Source organism: Arvicola amphibius, chromosome 7, assembly GCF_903992535.2.
Source record: "Arvicola amphibius chromosome 7, mArvAmp1.2, whole genome shotgun sequence".
Taxonomy (NCBI): domain Eukaryota; kingdom Metazoa; phylum Chordata; class Mammalia; order Rodentia; family Cricetidae; genus Arvicola; species Arvicola amphibius.
In genome coordinates this window covers 97,624,697-97,645,467 of record NC_052053.1, presented here as the reverse complement: position 1 = coordinate 97,645,467, position 20,771 = coordinate 97,624,697, and the positions used below count along the sequence as shown (strand labels likewise).

Genomic DNA, 20,771 nt, shown 5'->3' with positions numbered 1-20,771 from the left:
CTGTGCATCCAGTGCTCTAACAAGGATGCCAGTTTTCAGGCCTATGGTTCCAGCAGGAGGACCTTGGAGAAGCCCAAGGAAGAGTGAGGCCCACTGTCTAGACAGAAGTAGGGATGTCAGTATGAGCAGAGGCCCCGACATCAGGTTGATTTGACTCTTAAATTCTAGCCCTGTCAGTTCTAGCTCTGTAATTTGACAAGGTAGCTCACCTTTCTGGACTTCAGTTTTCTTCTCTGTCAAACGGAGGAAGTAGTGTCTCCCTCGGATATTTGATATGAGAAGTTAACAAGGTAGTGCAGGTGGGGGGTGGGGAAGAGTTCGGGTGTGCAGTGAGTCAGAAGTGCTGCTAGCAGCCCCAAGGCTTTCCTTGACTATGGGGGGCACACAGCCATTTGACTGGGTGGTATGTGGAGGCCCAGGCACAGGTCATCTGGTATTGTGTGGTGCCCTCTGGTGGCCTGAGAGGGGCTTGCATGCCATGTGGGAGTCCAAAGTGGGGGAGGAATACTTGAGGAGTATAGTTTTGGGTTTCAGGGGCCAGAATTTTGGAGATGCCGCATGAATACTGCATCTTTTACCTTCCAGAACTCTCACTGGAGAGCTGAATCCCCTGGCAAGCACGGCAAAGCCTGCTGACATTTGGAGGCCTGGGCCTCTTGATTAACTTGTCTTTCCCAACCCATACAACACGTTGGCAGGATTATTGTCACCGTCCTGTAAGGCAAGCAGCCCGAGGACTAGGGTCTCGGTGGCTTAGAAGTCCCAGCTTTCCCTTGGGCTCAGGCTTCTCTTCTCCCTCAGAGGTTCCAGAGCATGGGTCCAGTGACTGTCAGCCCGTACTGGGTTTGCTTCCTCCCATGAATGCTGTGTCATCCTGGTTTCTTAGCTTCATTAAATGGGGATAGCTTCATTCCTATTATATACATCTGCCGAGGTCCAGGGATGTGCTCCTGGCTTTCCATTTTGTTTTGTGGATCTCAACTGATGAAGCAGGGCCAGAACTGCCTCAGGTCTCCTCTCTCTATGTACTTCCTGTGTTTACCACGGAGAGCCGCAGCTGCAGAGCGGAGCAGAGTAAATGCGGACTCTAAGGTCATGCCGCCCAGCTCTGCTTTTTCCCACCTGCATGCCTTTGTCCTGCTCTTCGTCCTAGATTTGTAACCTCATCTGCGAACTTGGATATACCAACGTCTACCTTTATTTTATCTGTCTTGGGTCTTAAGAAATGTTGGGAGACGCTAAGCTGTGGGGTCATAGGGTCTATAGATCAGTGTGGGCTCATCAGAACTGAATCCCCAAACCTCTATGAATTCATCTGATCCTTGGGACAGTCCTGCATGGGAGGCAGGGTAGAAGTAGCATGGGTGTCATCCTAATTCCATCTTCTGGTCCTGTCCTGTGAGGTCCAGAGCCATGCTCAGAGACACAGGAAAATGGCTGGACTCCTGGTATGTTCCTCCTTTGGGAGATCAGGTCTTGAAGGAGCACCATGGCCAGCTTGCTGAGCTGCTTAGCAGCCTACGCACAGGTGGGGTGGTAGCCTGTGCACAGGAGGGGGTGGTAGCCTGTGCACAGGACTGGGTGCTAACAGACTGGCTCTTGGACCTTGCCTAAGTCACTCTGAGCCTTTGCCTCCAGATTTGGCAAGTGAAGGGGTTAAGGTCCCTCCCACCTCTGATGTTACAGGACCCAGGGATCCAGAACCAAGAAGGTTATAGCAATGGCCACTAAAGTCATTCTTAGTTCATAGTCGAGGGGATTTCAAAGAGACATCCCAAGTGGGGCACAATACCACAGTGGGAAAAGAAAAATGAAAAAAAAAAAGCCTGTTTGTTCTCTCTATTGGTGTCTGCCAGCGTGAGTTCAAGGTCAGCCTGGACTACACAGAGAGGAGGCCGCTTCAATTAAGACAGTGACAATGACAACAGGAGTAGCAGCAGCAATAAACCGGAAGACACCTGAGCCTGACCTATAGAATCGAGACTACGGTTTAGAGGTGTTAGTGGACAATGGCTTACCAGGCAGAGTGTGGCAATAGGCACCCACAGAACAGGAGCACAGCCATGCTACTCCGGCTCCTCCCCCACTTCCATCGCTTCTGAAGGCAGGGGGACTGCCATCTCCCTGGGTCAAGGCCTCTCCCATGTCATATGTTCCTATTTGTTGCAGGTGGTAGCCTTGGCAGCTTCCCCCAGGGAAAACGAGCAGGCACAAACCCTTTCAGTAAGTTGCCTTCTTTCTGGCCCTTCCCTCTTTTTTCTCTGGACCCCCTGCTGAAGCTGTGGCAGGGCATCAGTAAAGCCATCGGCCAGATCACTTGGCGTCTGGTGGGGGCGTAGGAGGAAGATGGCATCAGTGCTAACAGGGTCCTGTCACCCCTACCTGTCGCAGACACCTGCTATTCCCTCCAGGCTGAGGTAGTGTGATCTGGCTAGAAAACACCTTCGTCTTTTTGCTTGTTTGGCTGGCAAGGTTTTGGCAGTTCCAAATTGACTCCAGATACTGTGAGCTGACGTGCATGTCAGAAGACCCTGGCAAGCGGTGCCCCGCCCAGTCCAGACCCAGCGTGCAAAGGCTGGCCTCACATAGAAACTCACTCGTGTAGCGGAACGTTTCATGTGCCGGGCTCTAACCTCTGGCTGATCTCTCTTTTCTTTTTTCACTCTCCTTTCCCCTCCCAGTTGGACGCCTTGTCTAAGAAGCCGAAAAATCAAAGGGCCAGTGGAGAGTTCCAGGAGACAGGACCAAGCATCAGACCTAGCCTTCAGCGCTGCCCACACCCAGCCACAGCCCATGTAACATGAGTGGTGCCCGCCATGTTTGCACTTTTAATAACTCTTATGTGTGTGTTTTGTTTCCGGTTTCATTTGTACACACCACCCATCTAATACCACAGCGGGAAGAGGAAAGGGAAGAAAGGCCACTTATTCTCTCTTTGGTTAAGTTTTTGGATCTGCTACTGACAACTTTTAGGTTATTAGGGAGGGGGGTTGTTACTGGGAGTGAGAGGAAAGAGATTTATATACTGTATATAAATATATATGTAAATTGTATAGTTCTTTTGTACAGGCATTGGCATTACTGTTTGCCCCCTCCTTCCCCTTCCTTTCTCTGGACTCATAGTCCAGCCTTCTTGGACTGTATCCTTTGCTTACCTGGGTTTCATTGGAGAGCAACTCTGTGAGAGTGGATGGGGGCTCTGTGCTTATTCTGTGGACAGCATCCTCTCTCTTCTGGGTGGGAAGAGGGTACTGTTCCATGCCATCCGCTGCCAGAGTCTACTCACTTGGCCACTGGTTGGGCATGAGCGGAGCCCCGCTCACGTGACAGCCAGCATGGACTTCAAAATTCTTCCGTGGCCCATGTGCCCTCCTATCGAGATCCCTTGGAAGTCTAGGAGGGTAAATAACTGAGCACATAATGCTTGAAGGGGTTGAGTTAGACTACTTCAAACATTGCCACCGTGTTTAGCACCTGCCCCATGTAGGCACCAGAAGGGACACGCCAAATGTGTGAGGAAGGGGCACCCAGCAGGCCTTTCCTTTAATAGATGTTTAGCATCCAAGTGTTGTCTGAGTTTCTGTCCTGCCTGGTTTCTGTCCTCCCACCAGGTCCCACAGCCGTTTAGCCCCAAAGAAATCACACAGAGGTCTATATTAATGATAAACTGATTGGCCCATTAGCTCAGGCTTCTTATTAACTCTTATAACTTATATTAACCCATTATTCTTAACTATGTTAGCTACATGGCTCTGTACCTTTTTCCGCGAGGAAGTCACATCTTCCTTCTTCGGTGGATGGGTCATGACTGGGGAGGAATGGGCTTCCTCCTTCCCAGAATTCTCCTGTTCTCATTGACCCAGCTCTACTTCCTGTCTGGTTGTCCCGCCTATACCTCCTGCCTGGCTGCTGGCCAATCAGTGTTTATTTAAAACATGATTGACAGAATATAGACAATTGTCCTGCACCATCCAAGGGAATGTTGAAGATGACAAGCTTGCCCCAGGCCTTCTGCCAACCCACAGGAGAAGGTCTGCAAGCGTGTCCCTTCCAACCCTAGTGTCAGACTGGGTTTATTTCCTTGCTCCCCCTCCATCTCTCACCCTCACCCACTGGGTCAGCCCCCACTGTTGACCAATACTGGATTTGGTCTTCTGGGTCCTTCAGCTTTCCTCGTGGACTTCCAGACCTACGGACCAGTCCTAGAAATAAAATTTATGCAGTGTCCCTTCCTTCTGCTTCCCCAGGAGGAATAGGAGGAATAATCCAGCTACAGGGGAATCTAGGCTTTTGCACAGGAAGTCATGGGGATTGCAGAGTGGCTTGTCCAGGACAGACAAGCAGCTTCTTCTGTCTAGGTGCCAGGCTGATTCAGATGGCCTTCTGTCAGAATATCAAGTGGCCCTTAGCAGCTGTTTCCATGGTCAGTCATGGTGGCAGTGAGGGAGGTCAGGAGCTCAGGGCTGGTGCTTTTGTTGGCTTGTTCTTGGCCATCTGAGCTTGTCTGGTATTCTATCTCAGTTTCCCCGAAGCGCTTCTATGATGCTAAACCCTATTCTGTCTTGGGTCTGGAAGGCACAGGCCTCGTACATGCTGCCCAGGTGTGGGGACCACAGCCTTCTCGGCACTTGATTTGATGGAGTCTTGGCTACAGAAGGTTCCTGCTGTTCTGGAGAAAGCCACACCTGTTGTCCTAAGATGACCAGTGGCCCTGTCCTGACATGGTAAGGTGGAAAAGAAGCACTTTCTTGGAGCCTTGACATAAACAAAAACAAAAAGCCCACAGTGTGGGGGACCTGGATGGCCCTCACAGCAGACTCCAGCCCCATTTCCTGGCCTGAAGAAAACATGTACGTGGAAGAAGCTACCTCCACTAGGAGTTCAGAATCTGCCCAGCTCTCTTCTCTTTCACAGATGGGTGCAGGCTGTGCTGTGTGGGGTTTCCCTTGGGAGGGAGGGAGCAAGGGAAAGTATTTGTAGCTTGTTTTATAAAAAATAAAAATGGCTAAAACCTTGGCAGCTGGTGCCTCTTTCTTTGGGTGGCCTCCTCTGAAGGAAAAGCCCCATTTCCTAGAAGGTTTCATGGTGTTCCTGGCCCAAGTGCTCAAGGTCTGATGCCGGAAAGCCGAGGCTGCTGTTAGTGAGACACCAGCAGGGAACACAGTGGCATCGAGGTGGTGTGTACTCCCTGTGAAGATGCCGCTGGTCCTCTTGGCCCTTGGCTGCCAGTGTGTAGTCTTTAATTCTCCCTCTTACCTTCACCCTTGGAGATGCCCCGGAGCACCCCCATTCTGGGGTCTTCCCCTTAAGCCACAAGTGGAATGTAGCTGGCGGAGATCCAGGGGCAGGACCCCAGACAAGCTTCTTCTGTGACTTCAGTCTGGTGACCATGGCTGTGTTGATTATGCCTGGACCCTGGGCTGGAATGCAGACAGAAAGCTGCACCTCAGTGGGGCTTATGCAGATCTCAGTTCTGTGTGGCACACATGTGCCAGGCTGCTGGTGAACTCTGCAGAGCAGAGGGCTTTGGGATGGATAGGGGTTGTGACGTGCTCAGGGCCAGGATAGGGGCTATGTTCTGGGTCCCCCTGAGTGGGATGTATTTCTTCTCACTGTCTCCCCATGCAAGTCTGTCCTTGGAAATAACCTTTGCCATTACCTACTTGAACAGCTTCTCTAGATTCTTCTGGCTGCACTTTGGGCCGTTGTCCTTTGTGGGTCCACAGAAGATAATTTCCCTTGAGCCCCTGCCCTAACCTTTCCTCCTGATAGACTTCCCTGGAAAAGGATCCGAGCCTGTGATTGGCCACACAGTCCCTCATCATCTGGTACCCCTATCCAGCTGCTCTCCAGTTTCAGAAATGAAGTTTCAGTTTCAGGGCCACGGGGATAGCTGGGTTGCTGTGCACTTACACACCAGACGCCGTGTCTGCTGTGTCACGTGCACTGTCATCGGTGATAACAACTTCAGTGACTCGGGCAGCCTTGTTCCAGGTCCTAAGTGTGGACTCAGGTCCAGGGGGAGTAAAGTGATGGAAAGGTAGAGTCAGTGTCATCTTCAGATTTTCTGGCTCCAGGCCCTGAGCGCTGCTGGTTCCCTCTCTGCTTCCTGGAGGCAACAGCTTCTGCTTCCTGTACCTCTTGAGCCTGGCCTGCATTGGGAGGGAGTTCGTTTTCTCTCCGAGCAATGAAGGGTCTTACAAAAAGCCGCTCTTATGCAGAGGACTGCCGACTGCCACAGGCTTCAGAGAAGTGAGGCCAGCACCTCCCATGCAGGAACTCCTGGAGGATTCAGTGTTGACCTGACCTCCAGTAGAGAGTCAGCCTGGGGTAGAAAGGGACAGGTCTGAGCTCACATTTGACAGCAAGGTGAATGCTCACCCCTGCCCCCTGCTCTTCTGCCTTCTCCAAGACAGCTACGTCAGGAGCCAAGGAAAAGGCACAAGAAAGGTCCATCCTGTTTTTGTCTCACCACGTGCCAGAGCCATGGTCCATGTCTACAAGGAGGGAACACTGGAGACATATTCAGCAGGAAGGTCTAGAGGTGGCTGGGGCTGGCTGACAGAGGATGGGGTTCCAGGTCCCCAGAGATAATCCCTGCTTCCCAAGGGGGTGCAACCTGACAGTCCTAATACCTTTGTATGTATGTATGTATGTATGGATGTATGTATGTATGTATGGATGGATGGATGTATGGATGGATGTATGGATGGATGTATGGATGGATGTATGGATGGATGGTTGTATAGATGTATGGATGATGGATGAGTGGATAGACAGAGAGACATACAAAAATAAAAAAAATTAGAGAGTTAGCAAAGTTAGCTTTCTGGCCATTTATCCCCAAAATTTCTAATTGACCTGTAAGATCATGGCTGTGCCATTAAGGAGGTTCATATCTTTTCTATGAGTCTTGGCATTTTCTTGCTGCACAAGTGGGGACAGGGGAACTGAGGTCTTCATGAAGTACTACCAAGCCCTTCAGCCCTTCAGCATGGATTTCTGTTACTCTCCTGCAATTTTCACGGCATGCTAAGGAGGCCCTAACCTTGGTCACATCCTGCCAACCACTGACTTCTCTTGCTGGGTATGTCAGTCAGGTGCCTCTGGCCACTTCCTGTCAACAGAGGGCACACCAGTCTGGGTGACTCCTTGTGCTCGCCACTCCCACCTCTAGCAGCCTCCTTCATGTAGTCTCGGCTTTGCTCTGCCCCATTTCCCCTCTTAACAGGATAGATTTCCCCAAAGCCCTTTTGCCCATATCCTCTTAAATGGACTATTGATTCTAGTTAATGGTTGATGATCCTCTATGTGGTAAGCCACGCTTGTCCCCAAACTCAAGGCCACCCTTGAACAACCTACGCACCTGACAGAAGGGTGTACTGCACACTGGGGCACAGCCTATCTGCAAGTTGGTGGACAGTTAGCAGACCGCTAATACAACTCAGCCAGGAGCGAGTGGAACGAGGTCAGTGACACACACCCCTCATGAGGGCAGGCTCGGGTAACACTGGAGAAGAGTTGACTGAAGACTCCAATGCCCTGTGTCATGCATGGGAAACTTCTGTGTCTTTTGTAGTCATTAGTTTGATCCCCACCCTATTGAATCATCTTCTATTGTGTAGCGGGTTCCTTAATGATAGCCAGGGTCGTTTCCGTGACATTCCAGTCATTTCAACTACTCACAAGGGCAGTTCCAATCAATTGTACAACTCAATATCCAGCTTGCTTCAGATCTTCCTCCCCTCCCTGCCCTAACAGTGTCCTGGTCCATGACTGCAAGGAAAACAGTCTGGCTCTGGGCCAATCACTCTTCTGCTTTTCAGTTCTTCATGATGGGGTCAGGAGGAAGGAAAGGAAGAGAAACCATGAGGGTCTCTGAGCAGTGTATCTCTCTGTGTAGCCTGTCTTAGTTAGGGTTTTTCTGTTGCTGTGTAGAGGCATGACAACCAGGGCAACGCTTACAAAGGAAAACCATTTCACTGGGGTAGCTTAAAGTTTCAGAGGTTTAGTCCGTTATCATCCTGGTAAGACATGGTGAGATGCAAGCAGGCCTGGTGCTGGAGAAGTAGTGGAAGTCCTACAGCTTGACTTGCAGGAAGTGGTCTAGCTCACTGTGCATGGCTTGAACACATATGAGGCTTCAAAGCCTACCTCCACCATGTCACGCTTCCTCCAACAAGACCACACCTTCTAATAGTGCCACTCCTTTTGGGGGCCACTTTCTTTCAAACCACCACACAGCCACTTGTTGGTTTAACACTAACTTTCCTCTCCCATTGTGCTAGGTGCCCATAGACTTAGGGGTCATCTGGAGCACACGTCAGGTCCTGCAGTAGGCGTCCCCATTGTGCCTCTGTGCAGTGTGCTAGCCAGCACCATTCAGACCTGGACAGAGACATGCTCTAACGCTATTGGGGATGACGCTCTGTCCGGGCCAATTTTATGTCAACTTGACACAAGCTAGAGTCATATGAAAGAAGGGAACCTCATTTGAGAAAATGCCTCCACAAGATTCAGCTGTAGGGCATTTTCCTACTTTTGATTGATGGAGGAGGGCCCAGCCCATGGTGGGTGGTACCATCCTTGGGCTGCTGGTCTGAGTTCTATAAGAAAGCAGGCTGAGCAAGCCATGAAGAGTAAGCCAGTAAGCAGCAAATCCCCTCCCCTCCCCGCAAGGCCTCTGCATCAGCTCTTGCCTCCAGTTCCTGCCCTGCCTGAGCTCCTATTCTGGCTTCCTTCAATGATGGACTACAATGTGGAAGGGCAAACCAAATAAACTCTTTCCTCTCAAGCTTTGCTTCAGGTAATGGTGTTTCATCTGAGCAATAGTAACCCCAACTAGGATGCCCTCAAAGACTATGGTGGATGGAAATCCTCTCAGAGGACAGATGTTTAGACACCTACATGTCCTATATGTCCACCTTGGCTTGATTTATGGATCTAATTATGAACTCCTATTAATAGCTTGGTAAATGACTAAGGCACTATGATCTGGGTACCTGTCCCTTCCAGAACACACACTGAAGCATGCTCCTCGGAGTTAGTTATGTAGCAATACTATGTGAAGTGGAGCCTCTGGGAATTGCTCAGAATTAGATGTTAGCAAGTGGTGGAAGCATCCACGAGTGTGTTCGTGGGCTCATAAGACAAAGAAAGGCAGGAGAGAGTAGGTTAGTACTGTTTGCCCTTTGCCGCCTAAGGACTCTGCAGACAGTGTTTCCAACAGTGAGTTGGCTCCCATCAGTATGGCCCTTTAACCTTGGCCTTCCCAGCCTCCATTAGTGGAAGACATTCTCTCATATTTATAAGATATTCAGTCTATGGCATTTAGTAGCAGAACTAGAAAACAGACTAAAATATGAAGAAATATGGGGAAGGTATGAATTGAGATCCACAGTATGAATAACAGTGTCCCACATGAACGCCTACCAGAAAGCATCCATAGTGGTCTATATTCTCAGTGATCAGATGGACCAATGAGCCATGAGCACTAGCTGGCCTCTTTCTTTAGCTACCCTGATACTTGTCCAGTGCACCAAAGTGTGGATGGCAGCAGAGTTGGAGGCTGTATTTTCATCATAATGAAAGAATAAATAGCTGCCACGCAATATAGAAGCGAATCCACTGCCAGGCAGTTGTAAAAAAGATGACAATGTGACATCCAGTTCCCACTGAGGTGCAAGATAGAAAGAATTGGAGACATGGCAAAAATAATTAAGTTCAAGTGCCAGAATCTAAACATTCTGAGGAACCAAAATAGCTGACATTGGGTCAAGCCCTTTCCAAAAAACTTAGGAAGAATGACTCATCTTCTTTCTGAGTACATAACAAACAGAATGGCATCGGTATTCCAGAGACAGCTTGTACCTATATTCATTGCGAGATTAGTCACAATATCCCAAATACGGAAGCAGCCTAAATGCGTGTTGTTGAATAAAGGAATGAAAAAATTAGTGGAGTATTACTGTGGTCGTTTGTGTCACTTGACACAACCTAGAATTCTCTGGGAAGAGAATATCCAGACTGTCTACATTGGGCTGTCCTGTGAGCATGTATCTGAGGGACTTAGTTATGTCGGTTGCTGTGGGAAGAAGACCCAGCCCACTGTAGGCAGTGCTATTCCTTAGGCAGGGCCTTCTAAACTGTACAGAACTGGAGAGATCAGGCTGAGCACAAACAAGCAAGCAAGTGAGCAAGCATTATTCATTAATTTCTCTCTGCTCTTGACTTTGGATATAGTAAGGACTAGCTATTTAAGGCTCCTGCCTTGACTTTGCCATAACGATGCACTGTAATCTGGAATTATAGACTAAATCAAACCTCCTTCTCCCCTAAACTGCTAAGAGTACTTTATCACAGCAACAGAAACAAAACAAATACTCAGCTTTAAACAGAAGGAAATTTTGCTATGTACGATGTGGAGGAACTTGGAAGAAATGAGGCTAAGTGAAATAAGCCAAGCACAGAAAGACAGATGATGCAGAATCTCATTTATATACAGAATGTTCCTAAAATTCCAGATTAATGCAACAGAAAATTTGAATAGTTCTATCAATGGCTGGGGTGAGGGGTATGGGGATATGCTGGTTAAAAGGTCCAAACTTGCAATTATGAATGCTTAGGTTCTGCAAACCTAAGGCATGGCATGATGACCATTGTGAATAGCATATGGAACATAAACTTGAAATTCCCAGAGAGTAGAACTGAAGCATTCCTATCATACTAAAGAGAGACTATATGGGGTGATGTACACACACACATATTTATGTGATATATACATATATATGACATGTGTGTATAATATTAGCTTGATTGAGATAATTCATACTGTATACACACATCAATATATCTAACACATTATGCATTATACATAATTTATATCTATATATTAAACTTCAATAAATGTATAATAAAAATAAAAGAAGGAAGCTTTATGTTTATTAGGAAAGGCTAAATTCACTATTTATAATATCAGTTTGAGCCTCTCTGTTATGGTTTGGGCTTTGTATATGATCTGTCTCTACCAAAGTGCTTTTTGCTTGGGGAGGATTGAACTCAGGCTCTCACACATGCTAGGCAAGTGCTCTACCACTGAGCTATGTGTGCATAGACCTCACAATGAGGCTTAACTCCTAACATACCAGTACTGAGGGGGTATCAACAGGACTTTTAGGAGGTAACTGGGCTCCAGGTGCTCTGTCATGAAGGCATCAATATGGTTCCTGTGGTAGTTTTGGGGAAAATGGGTTATTATAATGCCAGTTCTTTGGTTCTCTCTGCTCCCCCTGCCACCACACACACACATGGATTTTTCTTGCACATGCTCACTTGCCCATTCCTTTCTCAGCCATGTTGTAGAAGCTAAGCAAGTGCCAGCAGCACTGTGGTCTTGATCCAATAGAAATGTGAGCTAAATACTTCTACTATATAAAGCATTCAGATTCAAAAGTTTTATTTATTTATTTATTTTTTATTTATTTATTTTTTTTATAGCAGCACAGACCCCTGACACACCCTTCTGAGTGTCATGTGACGTACTTGTCCGGCTAGTTTTCCAGGAATCCTTTTGAATCCACCATCTCGGAAGATGTCTTTTTTAATTCCCTTGGCCTGGGGCCAGATGGCTTCCCATCTTTCATGATCAATACAAATGATTTCATCAAAGTGAAATCCCCCTGATTGGCCCCTGAGCTTCGCAGGTGCATCACCCTAAGCAGCTTCATTCAGGAAGATGAGGATGCGGTAGGTGAGAGACATTGTGGAGGGGCCAGAGAACCAACTGCTGGCTGGCTCCCAATTGCCAACTGGCCGCCTTTCTGTGGGTTTCTTTCACTGGCTCCATTCAGCCTGCTGCAATTCTAGCCTCTTCCCATCCTTTGTTCTGGTGTCTGTTACAAGAGGTCATGATATTCTGGAACAAGCACTCCGAGCAAAATTTGGAATCAGACCCATGTTTCTGCCTGATCCGCACTGCCTGTGTGCTCCAGGCTAATCATATAACCACTTGTAACCTGCTTGACAGAAAAGAATAATATCTACCTCTTATCAGACAAAAGTGGTGTATATTAAAGGCTTCGAAAACTGCGTAGACACAGGTCACACTGCTCTTGGCCATTAATATTAAAATATCTGTCCTTAATCGCAAAGGCATTGTGACAGGACAATCATTTACTCTAAAAGATTCTTTTGTGGTTTGGAGAGGTTACAGGCGAGCGCCTGCTAAGGATTGTGTTTCACAGTCTCTTTTGCATTTGAATGAGTAAAAGTGACTAGCTTTTACTAATTGGATGTGAGCAAGCGCGGCATGGCTTGGGAGCTGAGACAGTTAGATACAGGCACACCACCTCCAATTTACTTCCCATTTGAGATGACTGGAGAAGACACATTGGGACCGGCACTTACAGAATGACAGAAACGGAGCCCCTCAGTCATCACGTGGAAAAGAGCGGTACCTGCTGACGAAGGGCATCTTCCTTAGATCACTGCATGAGTGGGGAACTAGCTACTGAAATGCTGGGGCTAATTTATTATGATAACTCTTGTGTCCTGAAAACAAATGAGGTGAAGGGAGGGGAATGTGGTGGCTCTGCGTGTGCACACTGGCTGGCAGTGCCATCTTCATACTGATGAATGCTACAGCCTGTGGGACCAGGGCACCCTCAAGGGATGCCTGCAGTGTTGCCAGTTATGGCTGTCAGGCAGTTCTGTACATCACCTCGTGCTCCCCACCCCCTTGTGTATATGTCCTAGAATATCAATATTAATATTGGAAGTAATTGGCTTCAGAAGCTGTCAGCTGCTGTGAGCCAGGAGAGGCGTTCACTCAATCCAGAGAACTAGTTGTGTCTAGACTCACAGTAAGGTCCTTCTTCTCTGTGGACACCAGCCTTAAACCTCCTCCATATTCACTAGGGGTCATCCGTAGATGGACCTCAACCTCTCTCCACTAAGTCCAATGTCTGGGTGATCTACAAGTGACTCTAAGCGGGGAGACATGAGCACAGATGGAGTTCATGTTCCTGTCTCTCTCATGGAATCAGCTAGAAGACATTTCTTTTTCATTCTCAGCTAGCAATGAAATAGAGTGAATCTTTAGCTCAGATCTTCCTGCTTATTTATCCCCTTTCTCTCCCTACTTATCATCTATCTGTCTGTCCGTCTGTCTGTCCGTCGTCCATCCATCCATCCATCTATCCACCCACCCACCCATCCATCCACCCACCCACCCATCCATTACACCCACCTACCCACCCAGCCACCTTCCTACCTATCTATTGTATTCTAGTTATCAGTGCTTTGAAGGGCTTATATTCTCAAATCTGCTTTCTTAGCCCAGTTTTGCCAGAAATGTAAGCCTAGGCAAGGATTAAACTTCACCGTGCAAAATGATAACTGATATGTATTCATTTTGGTGGTGGTAGAATTCTCTTTCTCTTTCTTTTCTTTCCTTTTGCCTTTAACAGAGGACCTTTCCTTGGCCTTATCCTTTCTCAGATATACCAGCAGGCAGCAGTTAGCATCCACCTGCATTTTCTCTTCTTGAGCTCCACGCCATGGCCCATCTGGTTCCTTTTTGTCTGTCTTTCAATGTTGAGTCCTTTCACCGAAGTAAATTACTGTACATTTTGCTTTAAGGTCCCATTCTCAGTGAGGTCCTTCCCAATTCAAGACCCAGTCAGTGATGCCACATCACTGTGTCCTGTGGCCCTCTGTTCATGCCACACTCAGAGCACATGTGTCACAGGGCCTTTTTCATGTTTGCACCTAATTGTTCACAAACTTCATGGGCTCCTTCCACTACATAGCTTTCAGAAGGGAACTAACATATGTGTGTAATTCCTACCTCCTCACTTTCTTGGACTTGTTTGGGCCTGGAACAGGCTTAGTGCATAGCTAACCATCCACACATTCTCCACTCACCTCTTCACATGCCTCCCCCCCCCCCCCCCCACACACACACCAAGGTAGCCTCCACAAAGTTTTATGTCTTCTGGAAATGCCCTTCTGGGTATGGGGAGTTAATTGTGGTCTCTCAATTGAGGATTTGCTCTCAGAATCCCAAAAGAGAGTTTCAGTCAGTTCTGTGGAGTGGAGTTGTGAGGCCATGAAATCACACCAGGGCTGTCGACTGAGCTGGACTAGAGGACAGGGCAAACAAAGGGGCCCCACAGGGGGAGCGAAGGGCTCCACACTCAGACAGAAGCAAGGACTGGAGGGAACATATGGATGGGAGCCAGGGTAGGCTTGGTTTTCCAGGACTTTTTGATCTGACTTTCTCAAAAACCTCCCCTCACCAGGCATCCTAATGCTTTCACATCTATTTCTAGAACCATTTAATTGGTATCTGTCTCTTAGAACCCCAAAGCACCATATTAAAGTAAATTTTATTTCATATCTTTGATTGTGACTTTCTTTTTTTTTTTCTTTTCTTTTTTTTTTTTTTTTTTTTTTTTTTTTTTGGTTTTTCAAGACAGGGTTTCTCTGCAGCTTTTTTAGAGCCTGTCCTGGACCTAGCTCTTGTAGACCAGGCTGGCCTCGAACTCACAGAGATCCGCCTGCCTCTGCCTCCCGAGTGCTGGGATTAAAGGCGTGCGCCACTACCGCCCGGCTGATTGTGACTTTCTTGTGGTCAAGAACTGAATCTTCATGGTGTCACCAGAGTGTAACAACATGTGGAAGGTGATCACTGCAGGATTGTTGAGTGAGCGATGGGCAGATGAATGCTGATTCTGGGTCAATGTGCTGAGCTCTGGCTAAATATGGCTTCCTAGTCAAAGTCCTGCCCTGCTCTGCCCTTCTGGTACAAAATGCTCCCTAGCCTCCATCGGCACAGCTCTTATTACCAGTGTCTTCCAGCTTCTTTAAGTCTGGATTGTGAAGGGTAGCATTCCCTAAACATTTTTTTTTTTGCTTAAAAAATTACAATGCCTAGCACATTAACACTTGTGTTTGATGGGAGATGACACCTTTGGTTCAATTGCTTCTGCTTCAGCAGATTCCCAAGATGGGCCCTGGACCATTCATTGAAGGAAGAACCATGGGGAGAAACAGGCTGTGAGTAGAGAGACATAGAAGTAGACCTTTCACTTTTATTTATTTATTTTTTTGAACCAACCCAACATTTCCACCAGCAACTGTCAACAGAGCTTAGGACACGAACATTGTTTTCTTTTTTTCTTAAAAAAATGTGTTCAAAATTAAACAGGTGTTATTTTAATTTCATTTTTTTCTGTCTTAGAAAATGTATTTATGTCAATGCAGAAAGCCTCAAGACCCGTGGGCAGTTTTGTGGTATGTGTGTGTGTGTGTGTGTGTGTGTGTGTGTGTTAAAGCCAGGAATTTTCAAATACGTCAGGAAAAGGTCTGGGAGGGGAAGGTGTCAGTGTGTCCATCCTCATTTTCTAAGAGCCCTGGCTCCTTGGGAATGTGATGACTTGGATTCCCGGGGAAAGAGGGTATAAGAAATACCCCACAGGCTGGGGAGAGAACTTTCTGAGGCTTAAAAACAAGCAGGAACGTGGGGAAATGAGAGAGTCCAGTTCCTATCTTGTGAACATGCTTTCAAAAGTGGCCTGAAGGCCAGGAGAGGAGGAAGGGGCCCCCTGTTCTCTTAGAAACCTCCAAATTCTCACATCACTTCAAGCAATCTCCTTAGCCTTCTGAGTATGGCACACTGGCGAGGGAGGGGTGGTAATGCTGGCATTCTCCAGAAACACTGACACTCTACATATGATCCACTCCCTTAGAGACCTCCCCAGTCGGACACCCTCTTCTCCCCCACCTCAGACACAAATACCAGAATATTGGGGAAGTGTTTCCCTTCTGTTTCTCCGGCTGCCCTTGGTCAGCATGGGGGACTCTTATTTCTCTTCTCAAGCCTCAACTTGGCAAGTGTCTCTGTGGGAGGGCACACATACAGGTGCTGACATACGACACGGAGAAGCAGAATGACCTCCATAAAGACAAGTGTGACTGAGCTGTAATTTTGGAGTGACGTCAATGCAAGCAGACGAAACTCTTCCTGCACCCTGAGTTGGAGCCAAGAGACAGCTGCGGCTTTGTGAGAACAGGAGGGTGTGTGTCAGCAAGCCCATGCCTCCATCTGTCGCTCAGACTTGGAGTTCCTTCGGGGACCTTTGCCACTAACTTCAGAAAGAAACGACAAGACAAGAAGTGGAGCCTGGCAGGGAGACGAAAGTGATCACACTGGCAATTTGATGAAGAGAGCACCCCAAATCAGCCATGTGGAGATGGCTCGTCCTCACACCCTGACAGCTGAATGAGGGAGTCTTGATGCATGCCACTGGAGGCAGGGGAAGTCCTGCCCCTCAGGGAACGAGAGTCAAAGGAATAGTGGGATACACAAGAGAAGACTCAGGGACATGAATGGATGATGGGGTAGAGGTGGATTTGTTGCTGTTGTTGGTTTGTTTTTAATTAAATACTTTGGAAGTTGGTGTCTCCTCCATTCCATTGGATTGGTTAGATTTTGCCCTTTATGTGCAGTGCCAGGGCCTAGGTCAGGTGACGTTCCTGGGGCTCGTGTCCTGATGCTGCTTCTCCAGGACTGCTCAACCTGGAGAGGTTGGCGAGGAAGCGCCCTTCTCTTCGGAGAAGCTCCAGGCCTGCCCTGTGGAGGTCTTGCTCTGGCGGTTCAGAACCCCTTGATGTAGCAGTAGGCCTCCAGTGTGGCAAAAAGTATGTAGAGGAGCCACAGGCTGACAAAGAGCCACGTAGTGGCAAGCTTGCAGCCACGGGGACCTCCGAGCTCCCCGCCCAGGTGGGGCCGCCGACGGTACAAGAGCACACTGAGGCAGACGAATGCAAAGATAGTGAAAAGAGTGACGGAAAAGGCTAGAGTGCCAGCAGACACATGGAACTCCTGTCCCTGCATGGCCCAGTAGATGGCGGCCACGGACCAGGCCAAGCCAATACCCAGGAAGACGTTGACAGCATTACTGCCGGTGACGTTGCCAATGGAGGCATCTGCATACACATCCTGCAGGGCAGCAGCTTTGCTGGCGAATGTATCTGGAAAAGGACAGAGACAAATGGGAGCTGTGGGAGGCTGGGATGTGCAGGGCTTGCCCTTGAGTATCCCTCATAAGCAGCTTGGCAGCGTGGGCAAACGGGCCACTTCCAGCCTTGTCAGTGATGAACTGTATAGCTTTATAGATTATAGATCCAATGAGGGGGTCTGGGTTTCCCGTTCCTCATCTGTAGGTGTATGAAGCACCCTAAGAGCTATTTATTCCTGTTCTAATATTTACCAAGTGAGCCTATCACTCCCTGCTAAAGATCATATCATGTCTGTAGCAAAGAAGATTCAGTCACTTCATAACATCTGCCCAGGCAACTTTCATATCCTAGGGAAGCAGCTGGAGCTGATGATTGGTTGTAACGGTCCTGTGGGGCATGCACTCGTTTAACCCTGAAAGTGACTGAGCAATGCTCATGCACACAAGGGAATCAGGATCAAGGCATCTATTCAAGGTCACTTAAGTGAGCTAGGGACTTGACTCTAGAATCCCAGTGGGAGGACCCTGCCCATAACACCCTCTCATTCCCAAGGAGCTTTAACAAAAGCTATGATAGCAGAGGCACGGACCACAGCATATTCTTCTGAAAGCTCCAGGATTGTCAGGTGCTTTCTGGACCAATATCCAGGCCTTGGAAATGCCCCGAATGATCTCTCTACCCAGTATAGTATATAGTACATAGTATATAGTATATGTCTCGCTGGTGCCAAATTTCTCAGATTGCCCAGAGAAAGCTTCTTGCCCCAACTTGACTATGACCTTGAAGTTAAGCTCTCTGTTCCTCCATTACTTTTTCACATGTGTCTTTTCCCCTCACATCAGCTCCTTCCCCTCCGTCAGTTTAGGCACACCAAGGCCCAGAGAACAGCGAGCACGGGGCATTTCAACTGCAAAGCTCCCGCCATTACCTGACTTCTTATTAACAGATTTATTTCCATAATAGCCAGACTTCTGGTGTGACTAAGACACCCTCCCCCCGGCCCTGGTCTGTCCTGGGTGTTGAGAAGGAGGAGTTCCTGGAGTGTTGTGTAGATATCGTGTGAGGATTCATTTTGAGTATCAACTCGACTTGATGGAGAGCCACCCAGGGGAAGTGGTAGAGCACACATTTGGGTGTACTTGTGATGAAGTCTCCAGAGACTATTAGATCCCACGGGCTGTGTCGCAAGGAATGGATGAATCCATTGACAAAGTCAAAATATGATGGCATTATTAGGAGGCAGTGAAAGGTAGGAGGGACCTATTTGGGGGATGTAGCTCACTTGGGGGGCATTTCTTGGAGCTTATAGCTTGCCTTGGGCCTGTTCTTACTTTCTCATGTATTTGTCAACCATGATATGTGACTTGCTTTTTCCATCATGCCTCCTTCCCTGCCATGCTGTGTTAACACTCCTGAAACCATGAGTGAGATGAATCCTTCCTTAAGCCTTTTCCTTGGGACTTATGTCACGGCCATGCTGAAGAAATGAATGGGTGTAATTGATCTCTAGTAGGATGTTTCTTTGTTCCAACAAAAGTTGCCCTGCTAACTCCTGCCTGGTAAGATTTAGCCCAAGTACTTGAAGCTAGCAAAATGTCAGAGTTCAGGTGCCATAGAGACCCAGACTAAATGAAGTAGGGAGCCTGGCCTAATACAGTCACCCTGTATGTGCTACGTGCTGCTTGTCATTCAGGCCTTGTTTCCACAGGACCTGGCCTAACCCGACTTAACTAAGGTTCCCTGTTTGACACCTTTACTTCATAGAAATCGTTGAGATTTAAAAAAAAAAATCATTTGGGTAGAGTCTCCTTTGCTAGGTTTTTAGCTGAGGGCTGAGAAGGAAACATGTTTGCCTCAACTCACACAATAGATGTGCAACTAGCACGGCACTGTATCAGGCATCCAGGGAACTCAGTAAATATTAGTCTACTAAGTGAATTAATGAATGCTTACTGCTGTTTGCCTTGGGATATTTAAAAGGAAATAAAGAGCATGTAATTCCTCACACAGAAAGACAAATCTCAACTAAGGTTCTTATGCTTATTCTGATAGGAGACACTTTGCCCTCATAGATGCCCACAGGAGCAGGGGATGCCAAGAAGGATTGTGGACATTTCTATAGGGGCGTTTGTAAGCAAGGTAATATTTAATCTCTCAGAGGCTGCCAGAGGCAAATGGAAGGACATTATTGTATGCATTTAATTGCATTTCTTGTGTCCTAGTAATACAATATAAAGGCCAAGAAATTGGGCCGTTTACTTGGTCAGGTTCTATATCCTTGGTAGACCTCAGTTTTCCTAAGATTTTGATGAGCAATGATTGAACGTGTGAATTGGCTATTACCCACAGTGCCTGTTGCTTCCTATCTGAGATGAGGCAGAGTCCAGGGGTCATTTGAGCCAGGGGATATCCCCTTTGCAAACTTAAGTACCTCTCACTCTCACCTGGCACAGAGGTGCCGAACGCCACAAAAACAACAGCTGTGACTGAATCCTTGAGCCCAATTGTGCAGCCGAAGTGAGAGGCTAGGTCCCCGATGATGGCGGTGAGCATGCCAATAATGAGGATGGAGACCACAAAGCAGGCCCAGCCGTGGCAGTACTCCGTGGGGGGCACACAGGCAAAAAGCACCTTCCAGAAGACTGTCAGGAAGTGCATGACATAGTCAAAGCAGGAAGGCAGCCTCTCCTCTCCCGATTCATCCTCATCTTCATCCCCTGCTGGAGGTAAGATAAACAGGCTTGAGACAGGGAAGTGAGATCAGATCTTCATTCGTGAAAAAGTCAAGTCCAACCCATACTACAGGCATCCTGGGCTGAGAGGGGATGCAGATCTCTCTGGACAGCAAGCGAGGAACAGCGTGTAGGCACCAGTTAAACAGTGGGGAAATAAGAAACAAATTGGTCATAAGGTCACCGGTCAGTTTCAATGCAGGGTGCTAAGCGAACAAACTGTAGACTATAGAAAAAGAAGAGAGGATGCGAGTAAGAGGCAGAGTGGGAGAACAGGAGGACAAAGAGTGGGAAGAAAGGAAACTGGCTGTGTGCTTGACCACTCCTCACTGGGTGCCAATGGGGTTCCTCTCAAGTTTCTAACCTGTCTACAGCGATGACGACCATAATTCGGCCATCATCCATCCCCAGAGGGATGACTGTCATTCCAGAGCATGGAGGCAGGTACCCTTCCTCAGATATCCCATGGAACAGAGCAGGGATGGTCTCTGTCTTTGCTAGGAACTATGGGTACATGTGCCCCGCCAGTGACTGCCCCCCTGAGAGAATGTACTGAGGTACCAGTGTGCCTTCAAGGGCAACTTAAATGCTTTCAGTTTGCAAAAAACAGAAATCAGGAATCTGGGCTCTAATTCCAATTTTAAATGAAAGGAATCTTAGCCTGGGGTACTTTAGAGTTTTTGAACTTCAGATCCCTCCTTTGTGAAGGGAAGTAGACTGTGTGGCCTACATTCCTTCTGTGGTCTCTTGAGGGGCACAGTCATGTCATCAGAAGGGGCACAGCAGAATGGATGTGGGAGCAGGGCGGCAGCAGTAGCAAGCCTCTATTCCTGGCTGTGCTTTTGCTCTGGCTCTGGGACCTTAGGGATGTAACCCCGTGGGTTGCTATGACAACAAAATCTCATGGAAAAAGACAAGGCCAGTAGTGCTTGTCTGTTCAAGAGAACTATAGTGTTGCTGAGAGACAATACAGGGGCAGCTGGGAGACCCTGTCCATCCTCATTCCAACACATCCGC

At 47.8% G+C, this 20,771-nt stretch overlaps 2 protein-coding genes and 1 long non-coding RNA gene across 12 annotated transcripts in view; 2 read left to right on the top strand and 1 right to left on the bottom strand.

The window, feature by feature from the left end:
• Positions 1–3,053, top strand: part of Smoc1 (SPARC related modular calcium binding 1) — a 155,509-nt gene extending 152,456 nt beyond the window's left edge. For both annotated transcript variants that reach the window (XM_038337263.1, XM_038337262.1), the window contains exons 12-13: positions 2,170–2,223; positions 2,682–3,053. In XM_038337263.1, coding sequence (XP_038193191.1) covers positions 2,170–2,223; positions 2,682–2,698 — 71 coding nt within the window. In that variant the 3' untranslated portion in view covers positions 2,699–3,053. The remainder of the gene's footprint in view (positions 1–2,169; positions 2,224–2,681) is intronic.
• Positions 3,054–7,338: 4,285 nt separating this feature from the next.
• LOC119818948 overlaps positions 7,339–20,771 on the top strand; it is a 46,946-nt gene continuing 33,513 nt past the window's right edge. For all 5 annotated transcript variants that reach the window (XR_005286202.2, XR_005286204.1, XR_005286203.2 and 2 more), the window contains exon 1: positions 7,339–7,468. This is a non-coding gene — a long non-coding RNA (uncharacterized LOC119818948). The remainder of the gene's footprint in view (positions 7,469–20,771) is intronic.
• The window catches only part of Slc8a3 (solute carrier family 8 member A3), a 129,388-nt gene continuing 125,218 nt past the window's right edge, over positions 16,602–20,771 (bottom strand). For all 5 annotated transcript variants that reach the window (XM_038336821.1, XM_038336824.1, XM_038336823.1 and 2 more), the window contains 2 exons: positions 19,467–19,742; positions 16,602–17,034 (listed from right to left, as the gene is read on the bottom strand). In XM_038336821.1, coding sequence (XP_038192749.1) covers positions 16,658–17,034; positions 19,467–19,742 — 653 coding nt within the window. In that variant the 3' untranslated portion in view covers positions 16,602–16,657. The remainder of the gene's footprint in view (positions 17,035–19,466; positions 19,743–20,771) is intronic.